The sequence below is a fragment of the Miniopterus schreibersii genome, assembly GCF_964146895.1.
Source record: "Miniopterus schreibersii genome assembly, chromosome: 7".
NCBI classification, from domain to species: domain Eukaryota; kingdom Metazoa; phylum Chordata; class Mammalia; order Chiroptera; family Miniopteridae; genus Miniopterus; species Miniopterus schreibersii.
Genome location: NC_138108.1, coordinates 17,141,118 through 17,164,852, shown reverse-complemented (window position 1 = coordinate 17,164,852; position 23,735 = coordinate 17,141,118). Strand labels below are relative to the sequence as shown.

Below are 23,735 nucleotides of genomic sequence, written 5' to 3'. Positions count from 1 at the left end.
TGCTTCCCAGAATGTTGTCTCAGCTACTGGTTTAAAACAGTCAGATTTGGATATCAGAGCTGAGGGATGACATTTTTGTTCTCTGCTGTATTTCTCCTCTCCTGGAAGGAAGGAGTGCAGTTGTTTGATCCATTGGTAGAGTAGGAAACAAGGACACCTGGGGAAGAACATGCAACAGTTAATAATTCAAAAACATTATCCCAGCCACAACACCTTTCTCTTTTAACTGTATGTACTTAAAAAAATTTTCAGGTTCTACTCTCTTTTCCTTCTTCCCCCCCCCCCCAATTATCCATAGCATTGAAACTTTCTCATTATTGGGTAAGGTTCCATGCAGCTGAGCTTAAACTTTGTTCCCCTAAATCAGATTGTTGCCCATCTATAGTAGGTGCTGACTGTGAGGAGGAGCTACTATGATCTTCAGTTTTCAGATGAGGAAACTGAATTGATGAGATTATAACTAGGTTTACTCACGTAGAAAGTGACAATGCTAGGATTCAAACCCAGTTCTGTAACGTCTTATCTAAAATTTCTAAAGTTGACATTATACTGCCATTTCCAATGTGAGTTTATTTTAGACTTGTCACACACACATTAAGCTAAATCATCCCGAAAACATTACATGAAAATTAAGTTCCTACAAAAGGATCTTATGTGTATACAATGAAAAGTAATTATATGTAATTTTTAAATTTTAAAGAAAATCAGTTCTCTAGTTTCTAATAATCTCAAAGTATTTTCTGAATAGTTTTTTGTTTTTTCTTTTAACTAAATACATTCTGATTAAATAGTGCTTAGATATAGTAGTATTTTTTAAAATATAAGCCCAGTGGGTTGGTAATGCAAAATGAGCCAACAGATCTTCAGAGAACGCTGGAACTGTAAATACCAACTTCAATATCTACTGTCATAATGCCTTTGTAAGGAATAGTTTAATTTGTCTGATAGATCTTATATCTACTCAGCCATAAGAAAAGATGCAATACTGCTATTTGCAACAACATGGATGGATCTTGAGACTATCATGCTAAGCAAAATAAATCAGACAGAAAAAGTCAAGAACCATATGATTTCACTCATATTTGGGATATAAAACTGAAAGCAACAAATGAAAAAACAAGACAAAGACTTATAGACACAGACAACAGTATTGTTACAAGAGGGAAGAGGGGTGGGAGGTGTAGTAGAAGATAAAGGGGGTCAAATATATGATGACAGAAGAAGATTTGACTTTGGGTGGTGGGCACATAATGCAATATACAGATAGATCATGTATCATGGAATTGTACACTTGAAGCCTATATAATTAACCAATGTCCACCCCTATAAGTATAATTTAAAAAGTAAGAGGGAAATGAGATTAAGGAAGAAAGAACAGAAGAATGAATAGTTTAATAGAAACCTTGAATAATTTTTAGATTACTTCTTAAACTAAAGTTAAATATTACAAGAAAAATAAACATGAAGAGCAAAAAGCTCATGTATTATTAACGGTTGATTTCAGTGTGTGTTTCAAGTAGTAGAAATGTCAGCAGTTGAAAGCCTGTGATAAATTTATATCATATTCATGAACACATGAGAAACCCTGAAAGATATGAAGTTCACCATTCCCTTCCTTAATGACACTAGATGCATTTTAATAGGAATTTCTCAAACTTTTGTACTTTGAAATGCTGATAAGCTGCAGAGGTGTATCTTATATTATCTGAGGATGAATTATCGGTTTTGGATTTCTGTTTCCTTAAAGCACCACCAGGTTTAGCTACAATACATTGCTAAGGGGTTAATTTTCAAGCCAATGAGTGGCGAGAATGGCCAGTGATAAGGGAAGGGGAAAAAGCAATTATAGTTGATACAATTCTTTCCATGTGAATAAATTTTTTCTTTTTTCTCTTGCATTTGCTGTGTATTGTGAAAGGAATGACAATTGCCTAATTCAGTCTGGTTGGAGTAATAGGCATGGGGTTAGTAAAGATTTTATGCACAGGATGGTGAGTTCACTCTAGCATGGAACTGTCACCCTCCTCCAGCGGGGGGCCTGCCACACATAAATAACAAACAACACCTGCCAACACAGCCCTCTGAAGACTGAGCACTGACATACCCGAGCGTTGCGTAGGTGTTCCCACAGCTACATTCCACTGCTGTTCAATTGTAGTCTTAATCAAATATGATACCCTGATTCCAAGGTGCTTATTTTATGCCATCAATTTGTAGTAAGCTACCACGTTTCCCTGAAGAGTGTGTCATTTTATATGGAAATTATAAGACAGCAGTGATTCTTTTAGGATCAGTGGTAATATGATTTATCGGGTACTCCTGACAGCTGCTGTGCTTGTGCTTAGTCTGGCCTTGCACAGAAGCTAAAGCAGCCTGCTACCTACAGAACATAGGGCCTTTCCTCCTCCACACCACTCCCCAGTGCGACTAATCTTTTCAGGATGAAAGGACAGTACTGTATTAGAGCTACAGACAATGATTTAGACACGCGCGCTCACACACACACACACACTCACACACACACACACACAGATTCTCTGCTGTACAGACAAATACAAGGTTAAAACTTAAGTGTTTAACTCTTAGTTAACTGTATTTTTCTGGTAATGAGAAATGGATTCTCTGCCATTATAAAGCAATGGGATATAGCGCTTCAACACTCCTGGCCTCGGGGAGGAGAGCCAGGTAATCATTAATTATCTTCTCTGCAGTAGCAATTTTTGCTTGTTTGTGGCAAGATTTGAAATAAGAATAGAGATTCTATAATTATATAATGAAATTATCTTTCAAACTAATAAGATACCATCTTTAGATTTCCTATCTTGTCCCAATATGCTATTCAAGTTTTAAAGGCCTTTATAAACTTTATTGAGGCCTACATTTTCTATTATAGTAAAGCCTGCACCCTTATTTCTTTCCATATTTACTTATATACATACGTAATGATGCCACATTTCAAACGTTCTACTTCTGTATGTTACAGATCGTACAACATAGCTGACAGTCAGGGTTCACTTTATCTTTGAAAAAAATCAGGAAAAAATTTCCTAGTGGCTAAACTTATTCAATATATTAAAATGAGATACCCTTATACATTTAAGTAAAACTAGGCATTTTAACTATTTTTGTTTATGTTGGTGTTCTTGAGAGAATGCCATCGATCCTCATTTAATTACTATTGCATGAATAAAAATCAGTCCATTGATATCCAGTGGGGATGGTAGGATGAACAATGTGAATTTGTTAACTTTCAACATTATCCTAGATATAAGCTTGCATTTTCTTATAATTTCTTGTAATATAAGCATACTGCAGATAAAGTAGACAATAGGAAAGCATTACTTATCACCATACTCTGAGACCACCATTTTTATATATTATACATATTATCAACTTTTAGCAACATTGCTGTATTGTCAATGTGAAAAATTAAAACATTATGGATAAAGTTAAAATGTTCTTTGACAACACTCCTCCCTATGCAAAAACTTCTTGCTATCAGAGGAGAATATGATTACCAATTTGATAATATCCTTTCAGATTTTTTCCAGTCATTTACGGATAACAGCTGTATGATGTCTGTTTGTGCGTGTGTCTTTTATTAATGCTATACTGTATGTAAATTGCCTTTCTCATTCACCAGCATGCCTTAGAGCTCTTACTTAGCTAAGCTTCATCACTAATTAGCAGGGGAACCTTGAGAAGACAACTTTTGTGCCTCAGTTTCCTCATACGTAAAATGAGAATACACACGGAACCTGCCTCACAGGATTGTTGAAAGATGAAACGAGAACACGTGTGGAAACAGAGCCGATACAAGAGTGAACTGTCAGTTGTTTGCTTACTCTTTGTATATAGATACCTATTTCAATCTGCTGCAAAGTGTTCCACAGAATTGGCGGACCATGTTTTATTTAGTCACAGCCATTGATTATTTTGAAGCAAGGTTTGGAATTACCCTCAGCTCAAATGTGCAAAGAAAATGTAGCTTATTATTATTATTTTTTTATATAACTGATCTGATCTATTTCACCTGCTAAAAATTAAACTTTGGTTCAATCTGGTAAACTTTGCCTTGAGTCCAATGCTGCAACTCAAATACTCTCTTTAATAACTCTGTCCCAGCTTGGTTGACTGTCAGAGATGCTCAGTTTTTCCACGTTCCATCTATTCACCCCATTCCTCATCAAGATGGCCTGTGGTTGTTTGGCTTGCTGGTGTGGTGGTGGAGAGGGGAAGGGTGACGGTTTGATGTAATGTCCTCCGGGTTCTCGCTGATGCTTGCAGAGGGCCTGAGCTGGTTTGCTCTCTGCGCTGCTAGTGTTCTGTTCCATCTGTTCTTTGGGGTGATACTGGGTAAGCTGTTTGTTCTTTGTCTGGAATGATCTGCTTGCAGTTGTCTGTTAATCTCAACCCCAGGTCTCATAACTCCTCTGGCACTCTCAGAGCCTCTGTGTTGTCACCGTGAGGACTTTCTCGATTCTGGTCTCCAGCTTCTAGGCCTGGAGTGCCTAGGCCTGGAGTATCTCAGGGTCATGTACCTGCTGCTGTCATTTCCACTCCAGGATTTCTTTACTCCCTTGAGTTGTCCTGGATGAGCAGCCAGAGGTGGGAGTGGGAAAAAGGGATCCTGATATGACCTTATTGCCCCCCTGTGTTCCTTTCTTATTTCCAGCACCCCTCAGCTAGAGGTGGTGGGCTTTGGACAGTCCACTTCCTCTAGGCCATTCCCTCCTTCTACCTTCTACCTCAGTGCCCAGTGATTATAGGCCCTTTGTAATATGAACAAATGCTATCAAATCTGAATCTTCCAGGCTATGACTGATAAGTTAGTAAGAGTTTAGAGATTTTAAAATATCTTTCCTCCTTGGACAGATCTTATTTTTTAGGACTATTTATTTACTGCAAAATACCATTAGAATGCCATAAAATAAATATTAATGTTTTCTTTTTCTTTGCATTCCTGCTTTAATAATCTTAAACTACCCCAAAGCAAATGGGATGAGTATGTGGCGAAGGTCAGTAAAAAAGAAATTTCAAAAGAGAAAAGAACATTAATACTTTTAAATATTGCTCCCACTGGTTCATTTCTGCTGCAATGAATGTCTATGTATCTATTCCATTTTGTGCCTGTTTTAGTATTTCTCTAAGTTACATACTGAGACATGTAATTGCCATAGGGCATGCACATTTTACATTCTGTATTTTACTATATCATGACAAATTGTGCTACAAAGTGACGAGATTGATTTGCACTCACAGTATGAGTGACTGAGAGTATCCTTTATTCACCAGTGTGACATTTTACCTAACTTATTCCACTAAATTCTCTCAAGAATGCTCTACAACAGGGGTTCTTATTCTCATTTTATATATGAAGAGACTGAGGTTCAAATAATTAAAGCAACTGGCTCAAGGCCACACAGTAAGTGGCAATATGGGAAACTTTCAAACAAAGCATAAGACACCTACTACTTTATCCCTTCATTCAGAAATCTGTCTCTATTTTGGGGTTAATATTTATGATATTGACTGCTGTTGTTTTCCTCATGTCCTGGTTAATAATCTAGGATAAAATAGAAAATGATATTACAAATAATGGACAAATGATGCTATTTCATTTGTTCACTCACTTTAAATGCCTACTAATTGGTCAAGAGCAAGTAGTTGACCTTACAGCCTTCTGACTCATAGTCACTGGTTACACAGGCAGAGAACAGAACTCAGTTAGGTGAAGGGCTAGATGGCCAGGTAGCTTTAGCAGTGGGAATTGTGAGGCCCGAGGCATAGCCCCAAGACTCTAATCACCAGGAGAGCGCTGTGTCCAGAGGAACACACACCTTCAGAGTTTGAATCACCTACTATTACTCTTTATTGGGATGGACAGAAGTGAATTCCTCAGGTCTGAAAACAGAACTCTTTCAGCTGAGTCGTGATATTTAAAACTCTCTCTTTTCGAGTCTCTTGCCTGGCCAATCAAACTGTCTTCGCAGAACAAATTGTTGGATAATGAAATGCATATACTTAGCTGGAGAGTGCTGTCCTATTTACAGCACCGGCTCCAGCCCGAGGCACATCTCTGGCTGTTCCACTTCTATCTATAAGTTAAAGCAATGGCCTCAGCAAGCAGTACACTCTGTACAGCAGCTGCAACTCGTTATCGGCTTTGTCCAGAATTACAAATAGAACAAACACATTTTGCAAGGGCTTTTTCCCTCTTTTATGTAGAAAAGGAGGAATTAAGCAATCAGTGAAATGCTGATTGATCAGTTATGCTGACTTAGAGAAGTCCAAGGCCACATTAGCGCTATTAACCCCTGAAAAACAACAACAAAAAGTTCTTAGAACTCTTTTCTAAACCAATATTTCTGAGAGGTGAGGTTGTAGATTCTCCCACTTAGTCCAATTTGCTCATCTAGATTGCTTTGTAATGTAATGGTGGTTAATTAATTTTGTAAAGAGAATTCATATCATTTGGCAGATGCCTGTTGGCCCCAGAGTACCACAGTTGCGTAAACCAAATGATATGAAGCGAATCAATTTTAGTAAATCATCCCACTCCTATGCCTTGATTTTGACTTCACCTACCAACTCCTGTGGTGACATTTAGGCCTCTCTTTACCAGAAATCGCCCCACCTCCAAAATTCAAACCTCTTTCTTCCCAAGTACTCCTTTCCTTGTTCTTTGACCTTATATATTTAAGTATTCCCACTGTTAATAGTTTTTGAGAATCCTCTCCTATTAGCTTAGAGTCTACTGTCTACAATTATAACCATCCCTTTGTAGATACCTTTGCCATCCATACCCCTATTTCTCTCTAACTGGCTTGACAAAACTTAAGTCTTTGGTAAATAACCCTCCATCTCTATGCCTGCAACCATATAGTTGAACATGGCAGGAGAAAACCACATACAGGGACATACTGGTGTTACTCTTCATGGCCAGTTTCAAATGGGAATCTGATACTACTGGATCACCTGCTATGGATTTCTAATGAGAGCATGTCTTACTCTTCACAGAAATTATTGTAAACCTTCCTATCCTCAGTTGAAAACTATATAGCCTACTTCATTATAGGGTAGACACCACCAGCTGGCCATGCTCTCATCTTCGTATGACCTAATCAACCAACCTTCAGCTAGAGAAGGGATATTTCACGCATCTACTCCTATTGCCCTCCTTTTACAACGATGGAAGGGTCCCTCCTCCTATCATAAGCCAATATTCTCCAGATTCCATCTTGACCCTCTTTCTCAAAGTCTTCACTTTTTGGCTATACTCTGTATCATGCAAATTTACTCCTGCCTTTCAGATAGAGCAGTCTCGTCAACTGCAAATATGCCTTGGTCACCATCTGCTTTAAAAACAAACAAACAGCAAATAAAACCATTCCTTGTTTCACATTCTTACCCAGCTTTTATTATTTTACTTAACTGCTTTTCTTCCCATGTTGCCTCCACTTCTTTATACCCCATTCAGTCTTTATCTACTTCAATCTGAATTCTTGCTCCACCATGTACATAAAATTAAATGTGTTATCTTCAGTAAATTCTAGTCTTGCCCTGATCCACAAGGGCAGGCTCTGGAGGACAAATCACATGCAGAGTTTTCCATTCTTGAGGGAAAGGAGTTTGGTCTTTCATGACCCTATGATGGGGCAAGGCAACACATGTCAACCAGGGCAGTTTTTGGAAAAGGTGTCTGGTGTAACGGATTAGCAGCCAATCCTCACTGTGGATGGGAGATGGGTATGCTGGCCCAGTAAAGGGGATCAGGGGCAAGGTACCCAAAAAGCTCTACCACAGTTAGCTTCTTACATGAACTCACCTCACATGCAATGCATTCTCTCTACAACAATCAGCTTGACTATTTTTATAAGTAAAATAATTTCACTTTCTATGTACTATAGATGTTTATGCCCGCCCCCCCCCATTCATCTGTTGAAACTGATGGTATTTGGAGATGGGATATAGGGAGCTAATTAGTTCTTGAGGGTGAAACTCTCATGATGGGATTAGTGCCCTTGTAAGAAGATACAGGACATGAGAGAGCTTGCTTTTTCTCTCTGCAATATAAGGAAACTAGGAAGAGGGCTCTCACTAGAACCCAAGCATGCTGGCACCCTGATCTCAGAATTTCCAGCCTCCAGAACTATGAGAAATAAATGTTTGTTGTTTAAGCCACCCAGTCCATAGTATTTATTTTAGCAGCCTGAGCAGACTGACATCAAGGTAAAATTCTTTGGTGGCTTCCTATCGTACTAAGAATGACAAATCTATATCTTAACCTGTCCTACAAACCCTTATAGGATCTGGAGTCTGTCAGTCTCTTAGATCTAGCCTAATCATACTCCTCCCTTGCTGACCATCCTCTTGACACACCAGTTAGTTCCTAGAGGGTAATATTAGTTCCCTTCATGAATGGTGTTCTCTCTGGCTAGAATGCTCTTCTCCACATTACCATTTAATTATTGTTCATATATCAGCTTAAATATCACTTCCTCAGAGAGGCTGTTTCTAACATCCAATCTAAAGTTTGTTCCCCGCTGTTATTTTCTAGCTAAATACCCAGCTTTTTTTCTTCACAGTTGTAAGAATGTATGTAATATAAGTTGTAATCATATATGGTATAATCATATAAGCTGTCACAATACCCTGAAAGTCCTGATTCATTCACATTTTTTAACATCTCTTATGAGATGTTATGAGGTTTGGGGACATGTCATTTAGTTTCACCATTACTTAACAGAATATCTAGTGTCTAGTAGAAGATATTCAGCTTGTTGATGAAAAAATTAGAGGTATAAATTCAGGTGATCAGGAAACACTCCCCCCCCGCCCCCCAGTTATCCCTTAACCATTCTACTAATGTTATCAGTATAGGACTACTTGATGTTTAATCAAATTGGTGTCCTTTGGTGCTCTCTTCTGAGATCATAGCACTTGATAGATATTCTCTCATCAACTCTTACACATCCTGTCATTTATGTAGCATTATCTTGCCCAGTGTTCAGAAAGACTGAGACATAGAAAGGTTAATTGACTTGGCTAAGGATAGAACATGTTTAAGATAGAGCCAGAGATAGAATCTGCCTTTATTTCTTGACTATTTTAGCATGTTGCACACTTGTTAGTAGTTAAAGAAAATATGTTGTAAATAAATCCACATAAGTAGGTTTGTAAACTGGAAACTTCCTTCTGAAATGTATTACTGTAAATATTTCTCCTCTGCATAAAGCACATTTGATGAGATACAACTTTAGGACAAGCACTCTTTTTTTCATGATCATTAACCTTTCTCAATTTCCTTATGAGAAAATGATACAGACAAAGGTGAAATATCTCAGCCACTGTAATAGAATGAATTAATGTCAAAACTCCATTCTGGGGTTTTGAGTTGACTTGTATAAACACACAACTATGTTTTTCATCCTCATTTGAGGAACAGTTTATATTGTTAATATTAAAAATCCTAATTCTGCTGATTGCTGAAACCTAAACGTATCAAAGGAAGATTAATAGGGATGCTTTGAGTTCTAGGGAAATGTTTTGTTTATCATGTAACTTAACTCTTTATAATTCATACATGGTGAATGTCATGTAAATATTTTTAAAGCTGTAGATTATTTTCAACTGGGTTTAGTTAGAATTTTCCTCATGCTAGCCTGAGTGTGTAGATATTCCTCAAAGTAAAAAAAAATACATCAGGCTTGAAATGTAATTGCAATTAAAATTTGGAGCATACATCTGGTTCATTCAAAGTATGGTGCGCCATTTTGAAGTGTAATACGTTAAGTGTGTAAGAGAACAGTTGTCACATTTCACCTTGACATTTATTAAGATACTTAGGACCTGTATTTAGTGAGCAAATACTTTAGAGAACTTTTTTTATCGGAGTGTCTAGTACATTTTCCCCCCATGCTAAGACAGGCCTCTAATCCTCTCAGCATTAGACCTGTCCCCTGGACTTTGGACCCATGTATTTTCTTTGGAAGAGATAAGGGAAAGTGCCTCACCTTAGGTCTGGAAGAAACACGGAATCACGTATCAAGGCTGTGGAGTAGTTATTTTCCCAGACAGCACAGGGTTTTCAAGCCTGAAGAAAAAGATTAGTTCCTTAAAAACAGACTTTGCTAACTGGGGCCTGGACATGGCAATCCTGTTTCCAGCCAGCCTTTGTATAAGCTTTAAAAATCAAAAGTTTGTTTTCTTTGATTTTGATGTGGCTCATCTTTTCTTGGCTGCTCATATTCAAGATTTGGAAAAGAAGGAACAGTGGTGAGCTGAGTAATTCATTGGATTCTGATGAGACATTCTTGAGAAACCCTTATAACTTTAACTTTGGTATGAGTTTTTCCTTTTTTCTCTGTGGCTTAGTAATTATATTTTGGTAATCCTGTTGGGTGTGACAGTAGATATAGATTTATAAATTCATAGGTGTTTGAGGTTTTATTTATTTTAAAGCTTGCTATTTTTTATGTATGCCTTGTGTGTTTATAGCACTCAATATTAATTTACATTCATTTAAAAATATATTTTAGCATGAATTTCTCTGTCTTTATTGTGTTTTTCAGAAAACATTTGTGTGCTTTTAAAAAAAGAAATGAATGTGAGGTTTCATGGTTTATACCTTGTCTTTATAGTAACACATGCAGTAGATATTTATAATTTTACTCTAGCTAATTTGATCAGTGTTGATTTCTAGACTTGTTAGCCAAAATTGGCTGGTGAAAAAGTATGGTTATTTTTGTTCTCTTAAGAAGTAGTTGGATCTGAAGTGGCTCCTAGGATGTGGGTCAACTTTGGGATGTGAAAGATGACATGAGGGCTGTTTACTTTGCATTGAAAGGTGGTCACATTTCATTTTGTGAGAACTGCGGGAGAGTAATATTAATTTGGCTTGTTACACTTGCGTCTTATGGGTCTTGAGTTTCTTAGGCCTTTAGTTCTTTTTGTTATAATTTATTGTTTAATCTTGAGAGTAGAAAATTTATATCATGTCTTTTTATAAGACTAAATTTGAAGTTGTTCAAAAGTCATTTTTTGGGGGGCAAGTCTGTGTTTGAGTCTTGTTTCTATTCTAGGATTTAGCACCATGCTTGGTCCATAAAAGGCCTTCAGTAAATGCCAAAGGAAGAAATTCGAGAATTAATTATCACTTATGGCCTACGAGAGGTCACAGTTGTTTGTTGCTACTATTTCCAATTTGTTGATAGAAAACAAAGACAATGAAGAAGCTAATTTAGGATCACACAACATGTTTGAGGCATAAAAGAGCATAAAGCTATGCAAAAGTGTATATATTGTACTTTTAACTTTGCACTGTAGTCAATAAGCAGTGTGGAGCTACTTAAAGATTTTATTCAGTGTATGAAATAAAAATATGTGATAGAAACTTAACTGTATGGTGCAAACAAGATGTTCAAAAAGTTCATAAAGTAAGTCTGATTTCACATACGTGGCTTTGAAGGATTGAAAGGATATAAACATCGAGAAAATCTGACAAATGTGCAGCCTCAAATTTCTTCATCAGGTAAAATATTGCAGCATTGTATGTTGGAGAAATGATTCTCAATCTGTGTTATTAATTATTCCTCATAGCTTTTTTTTTTTATCAACTCCATTTTATAAAGATAAAGCTTCAGTAGACAGACATGTGTCCTTTGACCCTGTTGACAATGTGTCAAGTCATGTGAGATTCATTTGCATATTTTAAATATATTGTTTTATAATTGCACATTACTCATTTGACTTCTTTCTTTTCTTGTTCTTTGTACCCCTTCTATCTTGCCCTAAGTATTTTCATTGCTGAAATTTGTGTAGCAGGGTGAGAAAGAGGAGAGAAAAAAGTAGTCAGTGGAGAGTACCGATACTTGATTTTAGACAGGCGGTAGCTGAAATGTGGTAGAAGAACACCCCAGCAGGACTGGCCTTTCCTACTGAATGGCTCTGGTCTCTGCTAGGAGTCTGGCTTGACCTTCAGTGTTAATTGTTTTTAGATTTTATAGGTCTGTGCCTTGATCTTTTATAGTTTCATTGTGAAATAACTGTATGTCTTACCTTCAGGGTTTAAGAGTCATTTTGACCAATTACATTCCCTGCCCCACATGCTACATGCTGAGCCAAAAACTACTTATAAACCCAAGAAGTGAAAATAACAGTTAAAAAATGATGGTGCTCAATGGGGATATTTGCTGATTTTTTGTCAGTTAGTATAATAAACAACTTTTATTTAAATGTAAACATTTTTTTAAAAGAGCACTTCCTCTTTAAAAGGGTGATGTTCATGTAAATTGATTCTGAACTTTAAGCAGAGTTAGCTGCAAAGACAGTTTGCAAAAAATGCATACAATTCAGGACTTTAATTTGAGGTTATTAAAAATATTTATTCTCAAAATTGAGTTGTTTTCTCAGTTCACTGTGATATTTCAATTTACTTTTCAATATTATCAGGATAAGTATTATGAGACCTTCACAATAAGGAAATTCCTTATTTTTCTTACCTTGTGTATTAAAAATAAAAGTAAAATGAGAGCTATATAGTCTAGTGGATAGCAATTCTTTTTGTATAGAGTTCACAGAATGATCATTAATTATCTCAAATTTGCATGTGAATGGGGAATTATACTGTACTCCTGAAAGGCCTTTAGTTGAAGGTTTCAGTAACTTTCATTAGGGTTTAATTCTTCAAAACTTATATGAATAAGAAAATAAGAAAAAAATATTTTAATAAAAGACCTGTGTTTTATTTAAAAGTTTATCACATAATTTATCTAGAGGACATGAAATTCCATCTACAGGTGAATTTGGAGAAGCAGATATATTTTCGAGAAAAATCCTTGGTTGGGTTGGGAGTAGCAATATTCTATAACTAACCAATGTCCCTGAAAACCCTGTATCTATCTTTGTTTTGTTACAATAAGGAAATATTGATTAATTAATCAAGTTCTAATTGATTCTGTTAATTAATTGTAGAAAAATGACATTTATTTTTGAGTCATGGTCTTCAATAATTTGAGGAATGCAGTCACCATTTTTTAGTACAAATATTTTAATCTGATAAGCTTTTCTTTTTCTAAGTTACATATTGGTGTACTATTCAGAATAACTAACATTGTATTAATACTTCTCTCATTATGCAGCTTTATTTCTTTCATTTGTATTACTTTTTACAATATGTCTGATCATTCTTTTTGTAGGAGTTTTATTATTACTGTTTGACCTCAAATTCGAATTCCAGTCAATTAACTGTTAAAAACAAATTTTCAAAACCTTCACACAGTTCTCAACTTTCTATACTCAATTCTTTGTTTTTTCAGTTCACAAAGTTTTCAAGAATATTCTCTGCAAAAATCAAGTCCCTAATCTAAGTTCAATTGGTGGACATATTACATAGTTCCCTCTTTTTATGAGCTGAGGATAATTTTGATGAGGTTAAATGTAGGCTAAAAATAAATGTCGTGAAATAAACAATACCAGAATAAAACATGTAATTCTTTGACACCAAAGGAGTGTCAGGAGTTGAAACCCAAGTTGGCACTTTTGACTGTTAGAAGTTTGTAGAATTCAAGAACCAGGATTTTTTTTTCCTTCCTTTTCTTTCTCCCCAACCTCAGTCTCCTTTTGTTTTTCTTTTTTTCTCTCTAGAGCATTACTTTGCTCCAAAAAATTTAAACTCAGTAAAATTTTAAAAGGCACCCTGCCTTCAGTGACTCAGTTCAGAAGTCCCCAAATCTGGACAAAGAGATAGCTATCTGTATGGTTCATTCCTAAGAACTTGCAATGATGTTTTAGTAAAGATAAAACTTGACTGTTTGTGAGGTCAGTGGTCTGATTGCTTGTAGGGAGGAATATAGCTTCCTGAGAACCATGTTCTTCTGAAAACAGGAGGCCATGGAAAAAATCAAATGTAATATAACAAATGTACTGTAAAATGGGGTGGAGCAGGAATGTGCGTGGGCGACCTGTTTTTAATTTTTAAAAAAAGTCTTCTACGTCATTCCAATGTAACCTGCTGTCCCTTACTTCATGAAGTCGGTAACTTCAAGACACACATTGCACAAGTTGCTTCTCTCTGATCATCAAATATGTTTAATTTAATGAGGGTCCGATACTCTTCTAGCACATGACCTAGATTACAATAGATAACCCCACCTCTTGGCCAGAGTTGCTCTTTAGAGCCTTGCAAAATCATTTGTGTTATCTCTCTACAAAAGTTAGAAAAACAAGCCCATCAGAGCTGCCTGTTTTGTTGAGCACATTAGAAGATGGTTTTGTTGCATTGATAATCATTGTGCAAAAAGGCTGATGATGAATTAAATTCTTAAAGCTTTTTCTTCGAAGTATGCTACTATTTAGAATCACAAGAGCGTAATGATTTAGTCATTTCATTTTATGAAGCTTATGTTTAAGCCAAATTTTAAGATGTTTAAGTCAACACTGAGTGTACAGTTTGATTTAGGTAATTGTTAATTCTTTCACTAATTGTTCCATAATTTAAAAATTATTTTTATTTGAAATGTAATTATTCAGAACTTAAATTTCTATGGTTATTTCTACTAAAGGCTTTAGATCTAGTATTAAATTTCAAGAACAATGAGATGATTTTGCCTCATTTAGATGTTTCTTATATCTATAAAACAAAGGAATTATAAAAGGTCATTTTAAAGATTCCTTTCAGCTATCTAAAACTCTCTACATTTTTATATTCTCTGTTTGATGAGAATTTAAGCAATACACTAAAAGTTTTCCAATTTTCTACAAAGCATCTTTCAGCAGAAAATAATTCTGTTTTCTGATATACAGTGCCTGATACATAGAAAGTACTCAATTAATTGTTCCTAAATTGGTTATTATTATTATTATATTTTTTAGTAATTGTAGACCTTATATATGAACAAGCATGAAAATTCCATGGCATTTAGTTATTCAGATTCTAGAATAAGTAACTTCAAGCAATAGTATATAAGATAGAAAAATATAAAACATCCTTTGCTATTTTAGGTAAGTCCCGCTAAATCAGTTAGCCAGCTAGAAGTATGGCTCCTAGGCCAATCAGTTCCACTAGGTATATTGGTAGAGAAAATTTATAGTTTTATTTCTATATTATTCTTCATTTCTTATGTTATCTTAATTTTAAACCTAATAATAAATCAGAGAAGTTATGGATCCTTTCATCTCTCATTTGATTTTCACTGGTTAAATTTTACTCATTTCTGGGTAATATAATATTTCTTAATATTGCTACCTCTAGAATCATGTATTCTTCCTATCAAATTGTATCTTAACCAGCCTTTGACATGCTGGAAAGAGGATAGATGTTGGCTAAGAGTTGCGTTATGGCCTTGGCTTTGCAAATTATTAGTTGTGTGGTCTTTATCTGGAACTCACCATCTTTATCTGTGAGACAGTGATAGTCTTAGCTATGTTCAGTTCAGGGATTCCTTTTAAGATTAGCAAAAAAGTCATACCAAGTGCCTAAATAGGTAGCTGGCATTCTGTGTGTGATCAACATATGTCAAGTACCTCAACTTTCAGAAGGGATCATATTTATCATCACTGGAGCCATTGAAATTTATGTATTTAAATACCTATTTGCACTAACTGGCATAATAGCAAGTGGTGTATTTATTTCTCTACATAGATATATGTTAATATATTGTGGTTATAAATTTAAATGCTTTAGCTTCTACTGTAGGAATTTTCTTATTTATTACCCAAGGGTTTCCCCTTTTTTCCACCCTTTCAGGAAGATTGAAAGATTTGATGAGGAGTCCTATATGATATGACATGATTTTAAATTTAATAGCATCTCAGGATCAAAATTCCATTTTTAATACTTTAAGTTATTTATTATTTAAATTTCTAGTGAACTTTGTGTTTCTTTTCTTAAATTTCACTCTGCATTCTGCCTTTTGTGTATGGCTTTAATGATTACAACTTAATATGAGTAACTTTGGGCAGCTTGCTACACTTTATGACTACCACCTATGGGTCTGGCCCATTTCCATATAATCAGTCCTCCACAATTTGTAGTTGAAGCTTGTTTTTCGTCCTTTTTGGACTAACTTGCACCTGACCTCACTTCGCTTGCACTTTACTCTGTTTGTGTTTGACTATGTTTTCAGTTTGCCAAGGTCACCGAATTCTGAACCAACTCTTTAAGGCATTGTCCATCCTGTTCTCATCCTACATTACAAGCTTGGTTTACTCACTGGCTTACGTGTCCTCTTGCATTTATATATTCCCTAGCAAATGCGTATGCACCTAATAATGATCTGGAATATATACTCAATGCTCTTGAATTAAGGTTAGTTGCATCTAACATTTCCACTTAGTCTAGTAATGTGTCTTTTTAAAGGTAGAAATTAGTATGAGAAGGTTTATTCTTTATGAACACATGCTGCTTGTGCCAGCTCTCATTAAGGTATTTTCAAGTGGGGTCTTATACATTATAGCTTTTTTATTATCCTAGTATATAAGTCACATGTGACTTGAATTTCAATGTGTGAAACCGTTTTTATAAGATCTCTTTTTCAGCTTTATTTTTCAACTTCCTTTGTTTCACTTCAACTACTCTGTATGTTATCAAATGTTAGATTGACAAGCACGCTCATGAAAATTGGTTCCTCAATTTATATCCCTCAAAATGCCAATTGGATCTTAATGAATGTGTCTTACTTGATTGGATTTCCAGAGACTTCAGGTTATTTAAAAACCTCATCATCTAACAACTTGATATCTGTCTATTGTCATTATTGATGAATCTTCTCCTTGGTCTAATTTTATATGAGGAATCCTTCTACCAGTTTCTCCTAGTTTCTGTGATGGGAGAAAATATATGCTTTTTATGTGGGTACAAATCCACACCCATTCCTTTAAAAAATATCCTTTTTGTCCATATCCTCAGATAAAAATTAAAATAAATAAATTTAAAAAAGCAAACACCCCACCTCACCCTCTACTCCCCAGTTCTAGCACTCATCCTATGTTAGTGAGGTTCACAATCTCTATGTCATTCTATGTCATCTTTTCCGTGTTGGGAGGCCCCAGGAGGGAGGTGTTATTCCTTGGCCTCCTTTACAAGGTATCAAAGGAAAATGCTGCAGTATTTCCTGATCTACATAGACACATGACTTAAGTGAGAGCTTCCACCAACCAATGAGACCCTTTGCCTGCCTGATCACCCATGGGATTGAAGGGCTAAGTTATCAATTTCAACTTAGGTTGAAACATGAATGCTCAAGTTTTGAGAATTTTATAGGTAACATTTTAATAATTAAAAATCTTAATTTTTAAAGTTAAATTCAATGTTTGCCATTGTTTCATACACTTACAAATCTAATGTTTAAGAGGGATTTAAATAGGTTACTTTGCACCAGTTATGTTTTACGTACTGTTACTCATTGCTTTAAAATTTGGAACACAGAACTTTATTAACTCAAGAGCAAAGTGAAACAAAAGTAATACAGATGGTTTACTCTATATTTGTGGAGAAAAGTCTATTCTGATGTCCTTTTTGCTGTATGTGATTTCCACTCTTTTTCCAAGCAGAAAATGACAAGTCTTCAGGTTTCTTTGGGAATCCAAAATCTCTTTTAAGGCAAATCAGGTATCACATCTAATACAAGCCAAAGCCTTTGATCCTTAGCATTATTAGAAAGTTGCTACTCTTTAGGGTGAGGTGCCTAAGGTTGTCCACTGTGTCTAGGTCATTCTGTTCAGCTGCATAAGCAATTCCTTTGATGGATGACTAGTTTTCTACAACACTAGCATTATTTCAGCAGGAGAAGGTAGTGTTTGATGTTTTGCAATTTGTATTGCATGTCCATAGAACATCTCCGGGCATTACCTCTGGAGGAGGGGTTAAGAGAAGGAGGAGCTATGGCTGAAGACATTTAATAACAGAATGATGGAAATTCAAAGATCCCTGTGCGGTCAGCCCTAAACACCTGACTGCACTCCCCTCTCCCCAGCTTTCCTTCACATTAATTAAAAATATTATAACAAAATTCTCATAAAATATATGTAATTTCATTTAATTTTAGTCACAAATCAACATCTTCAAAATGACGAGGATTTTGACAGCTTGCAAAGTGGTGAAGGCCCTGAAGACTGGTTTTGGCTTTACCAATGTGACTGCACAACATCAATGGAAATTTTCAAGACCTGGCATTAGGCTCCTTTCTGTCAAGGTAATATTCCCATATTCTTTGCTTCTGGTAAAATTGTATGGGTTGTAGTTTAGTGTGAAGCAAATACAGATTGAATGTGGTTCTGGAGTGCCTGTTTATTAATATTTACTATAAAACCTACTGATTTATCTGATGCTTATTTTTATCTGCTCTGAGTAAAAATACAGCCATTTTCACCTAACACAAAAGAAGGGTCAAAATTCCTGTTAACATGTAAAATGTAAGTGTTCTGTTTAGAAAGCAAATAGCTTTAAAGGCTTTTAAGGGCTCTATCTGGGCCCAGGCACTACTGCTCACAGTTTGGTTGCTTATATGTTCATGAGCCACATGACAGTGTGCTAAGCCCCCATTCTGCACTGGCTCACTGTAGACTTTTCTCTTTTAAAATGTGATTTTTTTTTTTCCAGAAGAATTTTGAAAGGAAAATATCTGACATTTACAGATTATCATGTAGACAATGATTTTCCCCTTATTCGTCTTAGCCCTTCTTTAGAAGGTCAGATTTATGGGTTTTAGTTTGCAGAGTTAGACAGTGTAACAATTAGCAGCTGATAATCCTGTCCCTTTGAGTGTATCTATAACTGAAGAGCAGGTCCACCCCTGAATTATGGAGTTCAGTAGGAACTTCTGCTCCTTTCTATGGCTTTATGAAGATTTATTACCAGGGAAGTCTGAAGTTACTCCATGGGAACTCTGCCAATGAAAATCACCTTTTGTGAATGTAAAACTGAAGTAATCACAGTTCTTCAGTAGTAAGAGCTGTAAAAAGTGAAATAGAAAAAACCCTCAGATAACCTCTATCTGTTGATATAAAATTAGGTTGTAATGGTTTTAAGTATTCTGCTTGTACTTTATATGTTCACTGGATTGGCTAAAAATCCTTCAAAGGTTTCTGTCGATTCTACTGCCTAGGTTGCCCCAGTCAGGATTCAGTATGGTTTTAGCCGAGGGACCTCTGCAGGGTTTAGCAATGCCCGTAGATTCTTATGGTCTCCACTGATAGGAATGGGAAGGGAACAGCAGTAAAAGGAAAGGAAGAGAGAGAGACAGGAGAAAGTATAAAAAACCTGCCATTTTAGTTAAGAAACCCAGGAACAACCTTTTATTTGTAGATTCAGTTTAATTCTAACAAGAGAGCAGAAAGGAGATATGTTGTAAACCATCACCAAAGATACAGTGAGGAGCTATAAACTATGATAATATCTGGTTTCAGTTCAGAGTTAGTCACATGTCAAAGGTACTCATGTAACTTCAAAGAGAATAGATAGCAATGAAAACAATATCGCCTAGAGTTAGATGTGTCTTCTAAGACTTCACTCAAAGTTGTGTCCCTTAGAATATCTATTTTTTCTCATGCAAATAGGTTAGGTAGGAATAGGTGTGTATCCATCAAACATCAGAAACGGAGAAATTGACTGCTTAAAATGGCATAGATGTGAATGAGCGAGAAGCAATTCTCCCAGATCATAATAAGTGCTCTATACAACTACAACTATAACCACAATAAAATGGTTTAATAATGTGGATGGCCTACTGTGAAAATAGTTCTTGTAGCCCATGGTGGTGCATCTGTTTTAAGAGTCTGACAAAATTCACAGCTAAGAATGACACATTTGTAGGAGAAATAATCTCTTATTTCATAACGTTAAAGCCACTACTCACACGCAGTCTATTTCTGGCCAGAGTTTTGGAGGAAATAGAAGTTCTTTGACTTCACTGTAGTGAATTAAAATTCTATACAGCAGTCCAAGGGGACTTGTGTTATTGTTTTGAAACAGTCTTCTACCTACTTTTCTCGTTGCCTTACTTTTAAAACTCAACTCTCTTAGGAAAAATATCAAAATTTACTCTTGCGATAGGCTTCATATTTTAAAGATAGTTAAAATCTTTAGGATGCAGTTACATAATGGCTGGTGAAGGACAGTAGGATGGTTCCTGGTTTTAGATAGTAAGTGGATTGTGAAAGATACGCTGCTGTCGGGTCCATGAACACTGCCCTTTATTGGTTACTTTTTCAATGTCTCTGGGGGTTACTTTTCCTCTCCCTTTGGCAATGCAGAGAGTTGCTTTGACGACAGCAGTGACACACTTGTACTTTCACGTGGCCCTTCCTTGCATAATTGTTTGTGGCTGACATTTATATAAGCATACCTTTCAAATAGACACAGTTATATTTCACTTATGGGAAGAGGAATTTCAAGGTGCTCTACATTTTAAAGAAATTTAATATCAAAAGTGTATGTGATCAACCACCATAAAATATGAAGGCTTTAGAGACCAGAATTTCTTTCTGTTGTACTGGAAATGTCCAGTGCTCATTATCATATTCAGCCAGTTGTAGCTATGCAGTGGGAAACACTGCACGGGAACAAAAAGATCTGGATTCTAATCCCTCTTCTGCAAATGCTCTACACTTGGTCAAGTCATGTATTCTCTCCAAACCTAAATTTTGTCATTTATGGTGTGGAAATGATTCTTCCTTTACTCAAAGGATTGTGTGACACCATCACACAAGATCAATACTTAAAAATCTATAAAATATTTTAAAAACAAAACTGGATACTTATATAAGTTCTGTTCTATGCATTTTAGTAGGAGTTAGTAGAGAGTTTGATCAGAGTTTTTTCATGTTATTTGTGGACTACACATTATTACAATGACAAGGTATTGACAACATTTCTCAAATATTCATAGTGGTAATTTTTTCACCTTTGCCTTATGTTCACCTATCTTTAGAAATATATTACTTATGAATTAGACTCAAAGACTACGAAGCAAATAATTTTTTTCCACTATGGTGAATTCAATTCCAAAAGTCAGGAAGTACAACCTAATGTCCTATTTCATTCACTAATCAATTTATTGTTTAACAAATTAAACATGAAACTTTTATCCTGATAGTAAACAGGGCAAATAATAAGTGGAAGTAAATGGATAATTAGTGGATAGCCTCTGATTTGAAGACATTTAAAAATTCTGAGTTCATAAGTCTTGGAAAGTCCTCAAGAATAAACAATTTTTTTTACTTGCAAATGAATTTGGAAATTGAAGGCCTTACATTAGAAAAGTTAAGCTCCCTGTGAATAGAAGGTTCAATAAGTACTGCTTCTAACATTAATCCACTTATTTTTAAAAATAGTGACTTGTGCTACAATTAAGGCAGGAACCTAACTGCCCAAATATCCTTCTTTCTGCAACTTCAGATACAAATGAGTTCCCAGGAATCATTATTCTCTTTGAAAGGTTTTTATTTTGTAAGATATTATATTTTGATTCTAACATAGAAGTATCTATTTAGCTCAGTCTTGAGGAGCTATTGTGATTTGATTAGAATTGGCAACTACAAAAACTCCTACAATTAGAACCATTTCGTTATATTTTAGTAGCTTTAAAGACATTCACAGGAAATAGATTTTGTTGTTATATTGGAGCCTTTGTCCATATTAGAGGTGGGGTAAGGGTATGGTTATCACACACTTTCAAAAATAACTATTGTTTTAGACTTTTACTAAAGATAAATTTTAGGACTGGATTTCATCCATGATTATGCAAATTATTAAAATAATAAACTATGTTCCAATCCCAAATAAGCTGTTGCAGAATTAGTTGGAATAGGTTAACAACTTTACATATTTTTTTGGACAATATTTCATTAATTGGGAAGAGGCCTCTGTTTTGAACATTTTTATGTACTCCACTTTGTATAGCCCCTATTTCTAAAGTGTAGACTTGTTTGTCATCACAGGTATTTTGAGCATCTTACCATGGAATCCTTGAAAAAGTTATAGTTGAACAGGGCTTAGACTAGGGTGGAGCAAGTGGGGTACCTAAGGTACAACATTGAAGGAGGCTCTTACTACCAGGGCCATGGGTGTCTTCCTTCCACGTTGCCCCCTAGGCACTTCACTTACCTCACCCTACTCCCAGCCCTGGGTCAGAAACTAAGAAATCAGACGAGGGAAATGCCGAAAGAACTGGCATAGTCTTGGCCTCATGCCTGCCTCTCTTGCTGATGAAGCCTTGAGTTTCTATTTAAATACCACTGCTGTGGAAACAGAACATTCCTCTGCCCTCACTTCTCCTTTAGACTTTCTTCACATTTCTGACTTGTACTAAAGGTGGGGTGTGGTAGAGGGTTCCAAAATCTCTTAGGCAGTGGTCATGCCGGAGGTCATGTCAAGGTTTCAGGAGTTTGCCATGTAAGACTGAATGTGCTCGATGTGACCAGTATTCCCCAGGGTTCCTACAATGACCAAGGACTGAAGACAGCTCCATGGACCAGAGTCACACCTGGTGTTGGACTCCTCAGTCCTAGTGATCTTGAGCTTACTCTTAATTTTCTTCATTTGGTCTAATGAATTCAATTCATGAAAATATTTTCAAGGCTCCTTTACTCTTTTTCTTTTTTTTCCCAACTGAAAAAATGCCATATAATGATCTTTAAAATTTAATAAGGAGATTATTGGCTGATGTGACACTCTTATAAATGAATCAGTAGGGTTGCTGATTGCTATGCATTTTACTGAACAAGTTTCTTCTATGATGTAGAATTAAATATAGGACCATTTTACTTTATTACCACAAAGTAAAAATTACCTTATAGTATTGGCGATTCCTCTCAGATTCAGAACACTGTACCGCATAGCAAATGCCCCTTATGTGCTTGTCAATAAACTTACAGTTTTTGAACATATTTTGTAATGGAATTTTTTTAAATGCTATATTTTATGTCTAATGAGAAACATAACTGAAATAAAAATTACATATAAATCTGACTCATTTCTTTAAAAATTCCCAGAACATAGAAGTATTCAACGAAATTAACCTCATGATTTTTCCCCCCAACACTGGCTTATGTTTAACCGAAGGCGGATGACTGAATATTAACTTAGGATGTTGTAAGGCTATTAACTTAGGATGTTGTAAGGCTTAATTGATTACTGCAGTTACAGTACTTTGAAATCCTGAAATGTTGACATTATAACTGCAGCCAAGACTCATTAAATATTCTAGACATAGAAAATTGTGTGGTAATTCTGAATTGTAAGTATCCATATTTTGATAATGTAACTTCAAGAATAAAAAATAAGATTTCATCTACTAATAAGGAACATTCCAAGGTTTTAACTTCTTTTTACCTTCTTATCTATGCAACAAGGAGCTGAAATAAATTCTGGCTTTAAGCTTCCTTCTTGCCAAAACTTGGGTCAGGTTTATTTTATCCTTAAGAGGATGAGTACTAACATGAGCTAATAGCTAAGAATCATCAGGTAAGCCAGAAATCAAAAATGCTATAGAGTTTTAGGCCTTGGCGAAAATGGAAATAAACACATGGGACGTCTACTTTTTCTGATGTGCAAATAATTTACATAGTGAAGTGACTTACCAGCAATATAGTCAGATTCCCAGAGTAGATCATTTTTATTTTCACTACTAGTTTAAGAGGATTATTGTAGCTATAATGTTTTATATTCAAATCTTTTATGAAACTTACTGCTAGATTAGCTTGAGGCTTTGTCAGAGAAAGACATGTGCCATATG

General features: G+C 35.6%; 1 protein-coding gene across 1 annotated transcript in view; it reads left to right on the top strand.

The window, feature by feature from the left end:
• Window positions 1-23,735, top strand: part of CPS1 (carbamoyl-phosphate synthase 1) — a 145,909-nt gene that overhangs the window by 21,229 nt on the left and 100,945 nt on the right. Inside the window, exon 2 of the mRNA XM_081142905.1 lies at window positions 18,048-18,194. Coding sequence (XP_080999031.1) covers window positions 18,069-18,194 — 126 coding nt within the window. The 5' untranslated portion in view covers window positions 18,048-18,068. The remainder of the gene's footprint in view (window positions 1-18,047; window positions 18,195-23,735) is intronic.